This window comes from Podarcis vaucheri (assembly GCF_965113315.1).
Source record: "Podarcis vaucheri genome assembly, chromosome: 11".
NCBI classification, from domain to species: Eukaryota; Metazoa; Chordata; class Lepidosauria; order Squamata; family Lacertidae; genus Podarcis; species Podarcis vaucheri.
In genome coordinates, this window is record NC_138749.1 from 10,953,955 (window position 1) to 10,967,445 (window position 13,491).

The window sequence follows — 13,491 nt, forward strand, 5'->3', positions numbered from 1 at the left end:
AGAAGCGCTAAACCGTGCTTTGCGCATGCGCAGAAGCGCCGTATCGCAATCTGCGCAGATGCGGTTGCGAACGCTGCAGGTTGCGTACGTGCATCCCACACGGATCATGTTCGCAACCCGAGCGTCCACTGTATATGGGGTTTGTGGTTTGTTTGTTTGTTTTAAAAAAGCACTACCCATTGTTTACATTGAAGGTATGTAGCCACTAGTGATTTTACAGAGAAATGCCTCACTTTAAGATTGTAAGAGGAATGGTGAAGTGTAAACAATTGCATTTCTTCTGCAGCTATAAATTTGATATTAAAGGGGCAGGGACTGGAATGTAATTGGGATTTGTATGAATAAAATTATCCCGCCCATCCTAGTATATAACACCATGCACAATTTTAAACTGTTGAGTAGTCAGATGCAGAACAGAACAAGACTCTTGCATCAAAGGGGGGATTTCCACAGGTACGCGCTTTGCGAGTGTCACTTTCAAAATTTCCCTCTTCGACAGGAGACCTGCTCTCTTTATCACCTAACTTGTAGGGAAATGGGAGAGAAGATAAATTTGGCCACTAACAAAACCAGGTTCTGCCATTGTGAAGGGTTTCTAGGTTATTTTCTTTTGCCTCTCCGTAGCTGACACAGATACCAGCGAGGATCAAAAGGCATAGTGAAACATACCAGGGCCGTTTGCGATTTCACAATGAAATGGCCACCAGCTTTTCCTTCAGAGCTTTTTGTAGTAAAAGGGTGAACTGAAGTAGAATTGAACATGTGTGTTAAATAACACAAGGCTTGTTCTCATGCAGACGGGTGTGTGGGATGCATTTGACTGTCACACCTCTTCATGTTATGGCTAGTTTACTTGCACAATCTAATATCTGCCTTAAAACGGAAATAGAAACAGTATGACTGTTCGAGACCAAAGCTTCCGTTGACACAAACAGGTGCAAACTTTCAAGATACGTAGAGCTGAGCCCAAACTGCAGTTTTCATACTGCTTTAAAAAACCCCACCCCAAACGCCTCTTTTTAGTGATTTTCTTCTTCTTTCTCATTCTCACTGTTTGGTTATTCATCTCCATTGAACTCACTCACCCTCACTCTCAATTGCCCTCAGGTGACATCATCTCCCTGTTCATAACAGGACCACTTTTGGGGTAGGATCACCCATGTGACTAATCCAGTAAACTGTGACAAACACCTTTTGCCTCTCTTTACTGAAAGGTAGATTAGTTGCCACCTCTTCCCTCCCTCCCTAACTCGCCTCCCACTTCCTCTCTCACATTACATTGGGTTAAATGCAACATATAACTTTGGTGGACTATCTCACTTTAAAAACAAACAAATGCCCTCACACGAAACAGGCAGCTTGCCCGTCAAAGCTTACTCCAAAAGTAATCTGTATCCTCCTAATGATACAGAAATGGGATTCTGCCTCGATCGCCAACCCAGTTCCAACATGGATGTTTAGCTTAGATAGCTCAGTTGGTTAGAGCATGGTGCTGATAACGCCAAGGTTGCAGGTTCAATCCCCGTCTGGGGCAGCTGCAGTCGTGCGTTGCAGGGGGTTGGACTGGATGACCCTTGTGGTTCCCCTCCAACTCTACAGTTCTGTGATCCTATGAACGGCCTTGGCAAAAATGGCTGTGCCTCAGCATCACTTCTGTTTGCAGGCTGGGACCCGAGACCTTCAGTTACCAGATGTCTGGCTTCTTTGACCACCCCCACCATTTTTTCTGGCCCATGTAGGACCAGTCTGGATAGTCAGCCTTGGTGAAGACTTGACGTTTTCATCCCCAAAAAAACGTTTTTGATTTGAATTTCCATTGAAACGAGGCTGCATTTTAATGTTTTGATGTTGTATTTTAATCTTGTTTTTTAAGTTGTATTTCAATCAATTTGTTTTTATATCGGTTGTTACCCGCCCTGAGCCTGGTCTTGGCTGGGGAGGGCGGGGTATAAATAATTATTATTATTATTATTATTATTATTATTATTATTATTATTATTATTATTATGTGTCCCCCTAGGAACCCACCCAAAGTTTATTTACTGCAAAAGAAACATGAATCTGCATCTCTGCCCAAAAGGGTAGACAGCTAATGGGCAGGAGAATCACAGAGTGAGATGGACAAAAGACCTATGGAGAAGGTGGGGGAAAGAGAAAACCAGGGAGTGGCGGTGGTTTTTTTGCCTCAGGAGAGGAGGATTAACTGAGAGGCAAGTTGGGGAGGGCGGAAATCGATCCAAGCCACATGTTTACTCCTAAGTTTCCCTGTTCAGGTTTTAACCTCTGGGAAGATCCTCCTTTAAGGGGGGGAAAAACGTTCCTAAAAAAAAACATAGTTAAACTAGGTCCCAGAAAATTTGGCCAGCCAACCTAGTTTCTTTCCCTCCCCACAACGGCCCGGCCTTCTCATCATTTTTTTTCCTCCAAACGCCACACATAACATGAAAGGGCAGCGCAGAGTGAATTAAAGGTCACTTCTGGTGGAACCAGTTCCTTTGTGAAGACCCCTGCAGGATTAAGTTTTCAAATCCAGAATATATATATATATATATATATATATATATATATATATATATATATATATATATTTCTGTCTCCCTCTCTCTCTCTTTTTCTTCCTTTGCCAAAAGAATCAAGTCACTGGCTCCAGGCTCCCAGGCTTCCTCCCACCCTGAACTGAGCCTCATTCATTAGCTGGAACCGCCGCAGCTCAGTCCAAGCCAGGAAGAAAAACAGCAAACACAGCAAGTGAAAGAGAGAGTCAGATTGGTTATTTTCGAGGGGGAAACACTTTGGGCAGCGGCGTCTGTCTCTCTCCATCCCCACCCTGCTTTTCTCGCTCTCTCCCATGAATTTCTCTCATCCTTCCATGATGGTCACCCTCCCACATCCTCTGGGCAGTGCGCGTTCCCCCCACACCTTCGCCATTCATCAGGGAGAGTAGTTTTAGCCACATGAAACAGAACTGCAGGAGTATTTGTAGCTCTGAAAGGCATCCCTTAAAGGAAAACAGCCAGGGCCTTCTTGCATTCTTCAGGCAAAAGCTAGGCATACACACACATATGTGTATGTAAAATGCACCATTTGCCCTCCAACTGTTTTAAGATGCTCTCCTTGAAGCAAAACACCCAACAGCGCCTTCTCAACAGAATTATTTTTTGGGAGTGGGGATGGGAATTCTGGCAACCCCTGGGGGAAAGGGAGAGCTGGCTAAAAATTTTTTTAATAGTCTCCTAAAAAACAGTGAAGAGAGCACTTCGGGAACAGACACCATGCAAGCCCTACTGCAAAGCCAGAATCATTTCCATGTTGGATGTGGAAGAGGACTCTGGGGCCATGTTTTTAGGAAAACGGTGTGCCCATGGGCATAATAATAATAATAATAGTAATAATGGTTTATTATTTATACCCCACCCATCTGGCTGGGTTTCCCCAGCCACTCTGCATTGCAAGCATCCACAAAACAGTTGCTTTGGCATTATGATTTCAATAATCGCGCCCCCGATTAACCTCATTGGTTCATTGATTTCAACCGTTTCACATGACAGGACTCACAATATGGAACTGCTATAAGTGAGGCTAATATCCCTTTCCCCATGTTCTTCCTCCATCCCCACCACAACTACAAGGGGGGGGTGCATAATGCCCCCTCCCTCACATCCTTAGTGCTGCCCCTGAATTTCTGAAGCAAGGAACTTCCTTCTTTGCTAACAGAACCAAGTCAATGGCTCCCTGGAATATTTAACGCCCTAGGAGATTAAAAGTTCCAGATCATGTAGGGAGTAGAAAAATCTGCAGGTGGAAAGCCACAGGAAGGGTGACCCCCCACCCAAAGAATGGGGCAAGGCTACACAAGTGATGGGAGATTACATGAGGGGGTGATACCTAAAGAGGTCCATCGTGTGCACTCTGGGAAGGTAGGACTAAGTAAAGAAACAAAAACAAGAACAACATTGCTAGATTAGATCCATCTGCTCCCAACATTCTGCCATCAGCATTCGTAAGGCCTCTGAAAAGTTCACAAGCAAGGTATGAAGCCAACAGCTGCACTTCTGATGTGCAGAGATACACTCTCGCTGAACCATTTAGTTCATACAGCTAATAGCTACGGAGAATCTTGTTCTTCGTGAACTTGTCAAATGCTCTTTTTTTTTTTCCAAGCCTTCTAAGCTAGTGGCCATTGCTGCAAATGAATGCCATAAGTTCCCATAATGAATTCCGTAAGCTGACCATGTGCTCTATATACTGCCGTTTCTGCGCCTAAAAAAAGGACTTGCTTTCGTCTGCCCTGGCTGAACCTACTCTGTTCCCCATAATGCTCAATGTGGCATTCAGATCATCTCAGATGTACACCTTTTAAAGGCATGTGAAGCTGCCCAAGAAAAGCTGAAGGCTTGTCTGTGTTGGGACAATACTTGGCATCTTACATCTTACCATTTGAAAGGTTAAGTCACACAGCAGTGAAAGGTTCTGTAGACGGGTCACCATATATATCTCATGGTGCCAAGATGATGGATTAGAATAAAAAACGGGAGGGAGGTTTGTGTATACATATGAGAGAAAGAGAGGGGGTACGTAGACATGGTCTGTGTGCGAGAGAGACAGAAAGCCTATGTGATGTGTGTGTAAGAATTTGAAAGAGAGAGAGAATGTCGTGGCAGGTAGGTTTGTTTGGTTTGTGTGTTGAGAGCAACAGAGCTCCTTTGGGAGGAAGGAGGACATACATTTAATAACAAATAAGCAAACAAACAGATGACTCTGACAACCCATTTTGTAATTGCTTGGGATAAAGTGAGAAGGCAACTGGCCCAGCTCATTCATGGGAGGCAATAGGAAAAAGGAAGAATATGTGTGCTTTTCAGCGAACCATCCCCTACTTAAACCTAGAGAAGTTATTACTACTGCAGATAAACGTAAAGTACCCTAAACGCCCCTGATAATAGCTCATGAAAAGCCCTGTTCAAATACGCTCTCTAGCAACACATCTCAACTGTGCAAAGGGAAGAGAAAGTTAGCTTTGATGAGCTGCTCCAAACCCTGGGCCCCAATCCAAAGTTAAGCACTTTTAAACCTTAATGTTTGCAATGGGTGGGAGTCAAGCATGTGCTAAAATTTCCTGACTGGACTTTTAAAACGCTTAGCTATGCCTAGATAGTGTTTTCCCCCTTTTGCCTTTTTGACTGCAGTCACCTCCTCCTCCTAGGAAATTTCCAGAGGCACACTTCGAGATTTCCAGTGGATTTGGTAGAAAATCAGGCAAAATTCAGAACAAATGCTCCTTCGTGCAGCAGGTATTCAGCTTCTGCTTCAGAGCTCGCCATTTCCTTTGTGACTTAAAGTACTCCCTTCCCCTCCTCATTAAACTGTAAATATCTACAAAACGTGCAGTTAAAAAACAACAACACACACATTTTTTATTTTATTTTTTTACAGATTCCCTTTTTAGAGTGGGAACTTGGCTCTCTGGCATGCTAAAAAAACTCAGAAGTCGCCAACACACACACACACACCCTAAAATTACAGAGGGATAAGATCTATTTCAATGAGGCTTCGAGTGCGGAAGACGGCAACTGGAAACCTCACTGAAAGCACCAGTTTTCCACTTTTCCCCTGCATTACCTAGTGAGCCCCACTAAGAAAGCATTCCACCACCAGGCAGGCGATGTTATTTCCTGCAGCCCCATAACGCCCCCCCCCCGCTTTCCCTCCCCTTCAGCAGCAGACTAGACAGACCAAGATGTTATCAATGCGCAAACGCTTTCAAAAAGAGTCTCCCTTTAAAAGCTAGTACTTCCTTTGCTTATTTCATGTGGTATCCTGAGAAACTAAACCGCACCCCCCTCGCGTACTCACGCATGTTTTTCTGTCTCTTTGAAAGCACCTAGCTGTGTTGTACTGATTCTTTCTTTCTTCTCGTTTTGCCCCCCACCCCTACTAATGATGTTCAGCTTTTTGCAGAAGGAGGCCCTGCCGAAAAACTAGAACCACAAGTTGCTCTCTTTTTTTCAAGAAAGGAAAAACAAAGGCTAACCTGCAAGTGCCCCCACTTCTCTCTCTTTTTCCTCTCCTCCTGCTCATTTGATTAATTCTCATTAGGGCCCTTTGAACAAACAGAATACTCCCCTCTCAAATGACACACTGGCAGGGTATGTATTACGCTAAAAGGAAAGCAAACAAGTCTCTCTTAAATATAGCCATGCTGCTTGCAATTCCTGGAGAGAAAGGCACACGCACCATATGCACACTCACCACCAGATAGCCGACATATTTCTGACATTCCGGTCTAGGGCTAATGAACGGAGGAGCAAAACCGTTCCACAAACCATAAATCAAGCCGGGACTCCTTGGCCAATGAATATTTGTCTTCCGAAAGGTTCACAAGCCCAGACAGGTATTTTGGGGGCATTAGCAAAAACACACACACACAAAACCAGGGGCATCTCAAGGAACAGAACTACACAAGCAGCAAAAAAAGGGAAGCTTTGAAAGAAGCCAGTCTGAGTAAAATCAAGGTTCAAGCTCCCTGAGTTTCAGCTCAGGATTGCGGCCATAAACATTACAGGCAAGTTAGAAGTCAAAGGGATCTTTGAGGGACAACAGCTCTCCAAACCAGGTGCCTTACGGCCTCATGATGCTCGTTTAACAAGACTTTTTGCAAGAGACCCAGCCATTCCCATTCCCTAGAGTTCTGGGCCACCAAAATGTCTTACAGCCCAACCAGAATCACTGAAATGCCAGCCCAAACTTGCAACCTTTGGTGGGGGGGAGGAGTCTGCTCTGGCACACCCATGCAGTGGACAGTATATAATTTAACTCTCAGTGCATAAATCACATAGTCAGACAATGCCCTCAGCTAACTGCTGTGTTGCAGCTGCCAGCCTAGCAGCAGTCTTTGTCTAGGATCACAACCAGCACTTTTAACAACGGGGGGATGACGGCGAGGTTGTTGGGCCAGAAAGATAATGCGAGGGAAAGGTGGCTCGTGTTGTCAGCGCAGCCAGGAAATACTCTGGGACTATTCAACACCGTGTGTCACAATACTACAGCATCACACAAAAGTGTTGTATGGTGCCAAATCAGGAAGAGATGCTCCACACTGCAGGAGAATCTTGCATGTAAAGGCACTATGGCTATCAAGTTGCCAGCTACCATCAGCAAAGACCTACACACTTAATAATAATTGCTGGTACAAAAGTATATAGGAAGCTGCCATACACAAAGTCAGACCTTTGGTCCATCAAGCTCCGTACTGCCTACACAGAGTGACAGCAGCTCTGTAGCGCAGTGTGGACTACGGTCCCCACCATCCTTGACCATTGGTCCTGCTAGTTAGGGGTGATGGGAATTGTAGTCCACAAACATCTGTGGAGACCAAAAATTTACTTTAGGGTTTTAGGCAGGAGCATTTCCCACCCACCCCTGAAGACGGACCCACATTGGACAAAAAGATTCCTTCACTGCAGGGGGTTGGCTAGATGACCCTCATGGCCCCTTCCAACTCTACAACTCTATGCCAGGAACATGGAGCCTTCTGCATGCAAGGCCCCTGTGCACAGAAAATCTGTGGCAACCGATCACCCGGACACCTAGGAACTGGATGCTGACCACTGAAAATATGAAATGGCTCTTCAGTCCTTTGCACAACAGGTCCATAAAATAGTTATTATCAGTCTTGATTGTATTCTTTGATGGAACCGCGATTGAGGTTCGATTCAAAGATCTAGATTTTTTGCAAGCACACATCTGACTTTTCTGCTGCTGAACTAGTTCAAGGCATATGCATCTGCTGGAGCTTTTCAGACAACCGAGTTCCCAACATCTGCATGACTGCATTCATGAGAGGGGAACAGAACAGGCTGTGTTTGTCTGGATCTGTCCTACCAGTCAACACAAGAGAAGAGATGGGTACCACTTCAGCCACGACAGGGCAAACCACAGTGACAGACATCTGCCGGATCAGAATGTTAAAAGTTTTGCTAAACGTTTATGAAATGTACAACAGCAAGGGTACGAATGAAATCCTGTTTCTTACCTGAAAGCCCCCCAGGGGCCAGATAATTAGTTCCCCCTGTCTCAGTGGAGGAAGGCACAGAGTCTGGACAACTTGCTGCAAGAGAAAAGGGAAATGAATTAAGAAACAAGCATGACGTACCACTTCAAAAAGAGAGAAAGAAAGGCACACTGCAAACAATGTCTCCAGCCAAATGAAGCACATTCCAGAGCGTTTAGCAGGAAGTTATTACTAATTGTCTGCACAGAGACACTGCAATTCTTCATGATACATCCACCCTAACTCATCACCCATGTCTAGGCTCCACTCTGCCACTTAATCACATTAGTCAATGAGTACAAGATTACAGACTGGCTGGAATAGTCTTCTCTTCCCCTCATCCCTTCTTTTGTTTGGCTGGTTTTCTTTTCTGGCTGGTCACTGGTTATTGAAATATCCATCTTGCCATGCTTAAGCCATAGCTCAAGATCAAAAGGGAGTTTTCACTGGCACACTACTGATTTGCGTTAAGGCAGTGAGTTGACAATGCAAAACTGAAGAAGAACTGGGGGGCATTTTGCCAAAGACATTCCTTTCAAAAAGTACAAAAACTGTCCTTGTTTCCATATTATTTCAATAGGACTCTTCCAAATGACGACCAGCCTTTGCAATACTTTGTCTGGGCAAACTATGTCTGACAACCAGTGGAAAAGCCTCCATCAGATGCATCCATGAAAACTTGCGCCATCATAAAATTGTTAGCCTTTAAGGTGCCACAAGACTATGGTGTTTTTGATGCAACATGGCTACCCTACTACAAACTGTTATGTAATGTCATTTTAAAAGAGTCTTATGGAAAAACAAGTGTTGGGGAGAGAATGTTCAAGTTCCTGGCAATGAAAACTCAAGAGTTTCTGTGGTTTTGTTTTTTAAGAAACAAAACAAACAAACAAAACAAAGTTTGATCTGCTCTAGGAGAGGAGAGTGAAAAAAGTCTAAAAGTCACATATTCTCAACCAATTCCCATACCACCAGGGCCTAAGGAAAACTGGAGCCCAGCTCATAGACATAAATCCAAATCTAAGCGGTTCAAGTCCAGGAGAGAAATAAAGGAAATCTAAAGCCGATCTAAGGATGTGCCCAACCTCAAGACAAGCTGGCAAACTGCCAACATGGCCTATGGCTACATGAAGTTAGGACACGCAATAGCTGCAGCACAGCGATGGACACATGCAAAAACATAAAGAGTCTTTGCCTTCAACCCCTCTCTACCCATCCCTCCAAGTTGTTTTTCCAAGAACTCACTCCTGAAAAAAATAAGAGCAGGAACACGTGTATGTGTGCGTATGCGACTGTGTAATCTCATTTTATCAGAGTCAAGTATAACCCTGAACAGGAATATACAGTTTAACAGGATATACTTAATCAAACTGAAAACAATGGGGCAGACAGGAAATTGAGTTACTTGTGAAATACTGTATACTATACACTTTCTAAATGTACAGTGTTTTCAGCGTTCTAAGGAAACGGCCTCTTGTTTTATTTTTTTAATGAGACATCGACGCTTTGCCTCTTGCTCTACATCGAATGCTTCGTTCTTGAGATGGCCCTAATTCTCACTCCAGGTATGAGCTGGAGCCTGGGCTGTACCAGGTCAGACCTGGGGGTAGCGGCGGTAACTGACATGGCGGAATGCTCCACTCTCCACCGCATGAACCTCCATTGGCAAACTCAAGTGGTACAGCCCAGGTAACATAGAGCTAGACCCATGCAAAGAGTATGAAAAAGCAGAGGGGAGCTACTGAACGTACGGAGGGAAGGGACAGAATGATGGCCAAGTCCCAAACTGTAGCTCAGGGGTGAAGACTACGTGGCCTTGGAGGTGCTGGTGAGCTCTATCTCCCCCATTCCCTGACCCCTTAGTGGCCACACTGATGGAAGCTGAAGCCCAGCAAGTGTGGGGCGCAGGTTCCTCCACCTGTCTTGTAGGACTTCCAAACCCAGCTCAACAGTGGGACATCTGTTGCTTTGCAACCAGTGTGGCAGAACATAGGAAGATGCCTTATGATGAATCAGACCCTCTGGTCCATCTAACTCAATATTTGGCTACTGGCAGCTGCTCTCCAAGATTTCATAACTGCCTCTCCCAGCCCCACCTGGAGATGAAGATGGGACCTTCTGCATTCCTGACAGATGCTCTGCCACTGGGCTAGGCCCTTCCTGAAAACCTCAGACAGGGAGTATGCCTTAAACAAAGACAGACTGCTGGTTCATCTAGCTCAGTATTATCTGAACTGATTGGCAGGAGCTCTCCAGGATTTCGGAGCAGGTGGTTTTCCAGGCCTTACCTGGAGACACCAGGGATTCAATCTGCATGTAAAGCAGATGTTTCTACCCACCAAGCTACAGCCCTTCCCAGTTTCTCCCAACCTGATGTTTCAGAATTAGAAGTTTGATTTAATACTGTGGGTCATTGATGTGACTGGAGGCTTGAGTACCAGAGATCACATTGCAATTTGGGAACCTCTTGGAAAACAAGGGAAGGGAGAGGATTTTCCGAAGCTAAAGTGGGGAAATGGCATGGAGCAGGGAGGAAGGTGGACAAAGGGGTCTCCAAAAACCTAGGAGACATAAAGGATAAATGAGCAAAGGGCCCACAATGAAGCCAGCAAAAAAGTACAACTCCGTCACACACAGGATAAAGGTATTTCGGGTATTTTAAAAACTGAACACCAGATCCACGCCGTACATTCAAAGCACTCTCGGACCACTTTAACAGTCATGGCTTCTCCAAAGGATCCTGGGAACTTGCGTATTATTCCCATCCCTCTTCCCAAACTATAGTTCTTCAGATTCTCCACAACTGTTATAAAGTGGCATAAGAGTGCTTTATGTGAAGGTGATGTTGGCTTTCAAAAATACCTAGGCTTGGTCATTGCCCCACACACAGAGCATCCACAAAACCTTTTATTACTATTATTATTATTATTATCATTATCGTGGGTTGATTAAAATGCAACCTGTGCCAATATCAGATTCAGCTCTTCTAATCACTAAAACAAATTATAATCATGATTCCTGCTCTATGGTTTCTCCTTGGAAGAGCATGGTGTGGCAGGCAAAGGAGATCTGAACCTGGACCAGACGCCTAGAGTGTCTATCCCTACTCAATCAGCAAGCAAACTGGGTGGTCTTGGGGCAGTCATCATTTCTCAGTGTAATATTCTACCCTTCACAGAGCTGCTGGGAGGATAAAATAGGATTGCCATGAGCATCACCCAGGACTAACTGGAAGGGCAGCTGCAACCATGATAGCTGGTAGGATAAATTAAAGCAGATAGGCAACACGGAAGTTGTTTTTCTCTGGTGCACATATATGTATGCTTGCAAGTGTCTCTGTGACATGCATGCTCTACATCAGGCATCCCCAACCTTCAGCCCTCCAGATATTTTGGACTACAGTTCCCATCATCCCTGACCACTGGTCCTGTAGGCTAGGGATCATGGGAGTTGTAGGCCAAAACAACTTCAACTGTCAGCTGTCCACATTTCCAGCTACCAGCCATCAATTCTAGAGTAACTAGTATAGAATATACAGTGGTACCTCCGGTTGCAGACGGGATCCATTCTGGAAATCCGGTCGGATCCCGAGGTTTCCGCAACCTGAGGACCGCTTCTGCGCCGAAACCCGGTAAAATACTTCCAGGTTTGCCGCGTGTGCAAACCAGAGCGTTACGTAAACGGAGGTACGACTGTATATTGTTCTCAAGATCTTCACCTATGCAGCTCAAAAAGGGAACTCTTGAACCATCATTTGGTGGTACACATGGCACCAGCCTCTCTCTTCCCTGCACCAAAGCTCCTGCTGTTCAACATGTATTGACTCAACATCCATTGCCTATAGCTTTGCAGATTCTCTGCTCTGCCTCACATAACCTCTTTGGAAAAACTGGACTAACAGTACACATCTGCATATCTTATTAGGTTGCTCTGAAGTTTTCTACATTCCTGTTTAGAAAGGCTTTGGGAGACATCCACGAGGAACACCCTTTCGCAAGCAAAGGCAATTCAAATAATCGAACTACGCAGGCATGTTGGTGCTGCAAGCACAGCGGCTTGTTGTCAAGGTGATATTACCAAGAGCAGGGCTGGGGGAAAGAGTTTTGCATTCCTAAGCACCAATTTGGATGCAAGGCACCCAACAGCAGAGAATGGGGAACCCTTCCACATCTTGTTGTGGCTCCAGCTCCCATCTAGCTCCAGGCAGCATAGCCAATGAACAGGGATGATTTGAGCTGTAAGCCGCAAAACATCTGGAAGACCAGAGGTTCCTCATCCTAAGGCAACAATCAATGTTTTCATTAGTACAGTTGCTCTATCAGCAAACAGAGAAACTGCACTGATTTCGAGTGCTGTACCACTTCAAAACACAGTGCGTTCCAATCTGCACTGTCCCCAAATTGCTCCAGCTGAAGCACCAGGACTACTCTTGTCTACTGAGGCTCAAGCAAACAGTATTTAAACAACAGTTTTAGTAAAGGGAGAGGGGAAAATCACAGCAGAACATAGAAATGATATAGAGACCAACTGACTTCTCTTTTGCTCACTCTCTCAATCCTCACAATGGCCTTGATTAAACAGGAAGTCAAATGGGAGTCAGAGGTTGTAATAACCACCTGTAATGACAGACTTATGGAGTATTTTTGTCTCCATGCTCCACGTGCGACAATATTCAGAGTTCAACTGCCAAGCGGACTTAAAGGAGGGGGGGCCTTTTCATTTCCGACCGGGTCCATTAATCACTTCCCATTTGCCGATACAGAGAACTTTTCCTTTCAAAACGGCACGTTCACATTCTGTGGCTTTTTTTCTGTTTACACACAGTTTTGCTACCTTATGTCAACACTTGCTAATGAATAAATATATCACTCCACTAACTGAAAATGAGGCCCTGGCAACAGCCGGCTGGATGTTTAAACTCCTGCTAATAGATTTATCCTAGCATCTTTACCGGAAACCAAATGGCAGGCCCTTAACCATTCTTTCCAAACAGCTCTGGTGTTGCCAGATATATGCCCACTCTTTCCAAATTCCCCTGGGTCTGTGCAACAGACAGCAATTAGCAATAAATAAACAAAAATGTGCTTTTTTAAAAACACACACACACACAAAAATAACAACACTGACACCTCAATCCTAACCACTTTTGCTTGGAAGTAAGTCTCCCTGGCTTTGCTTTGTCCAAGCAGGTGTGTTTAGGATTGCACTCTTGAACCTGCAATAGTGTGCAGACTTCCTTGGGATAAAGCCTGATCAAACGAACTAGGTTTTAGTTCAGAGGAAATGGCCGCAAGATAAAGCAACACCATTTTGCATGGCACATTTTAATGGGACAGCAGATTCTGAACCCATCCTCCAGCCGGAAAACCAAAAACTCCTGCAATGTATCCTCTGATTCCCAGGAATAACATTATGGCAAGGCCAAGGCCATTGACCAGCAG

General features: G+C 44.8%; 1 protein-coding gene across 2 annotated transcripts in view; it reads right to left on the reverse strand.

Moving 5' to 3' along the window:
• SMAD7 (SMAD family member 7) overlaps window positions 1–13,491 on the reverse strand; it is a gene marked incomplete at its 5' end in the record, with an annotated part of 110,863 nt that overhangs the window by 32,868 nt on the left and 64,504 nt on the right. For both annotated transcript variants that reach the window (XM_082242079.1, XM_082242078.1), the window contains one exon: window positions 8,033–8,107. In XM_082242079.1, the coding sequence (XP_082098205.1) occupies window positions 8,033–8,107 (75 nt within the window). The remainder of the gene's footprint in view (window positions 1–8,032; window positions 8,108–13,491) is intronic.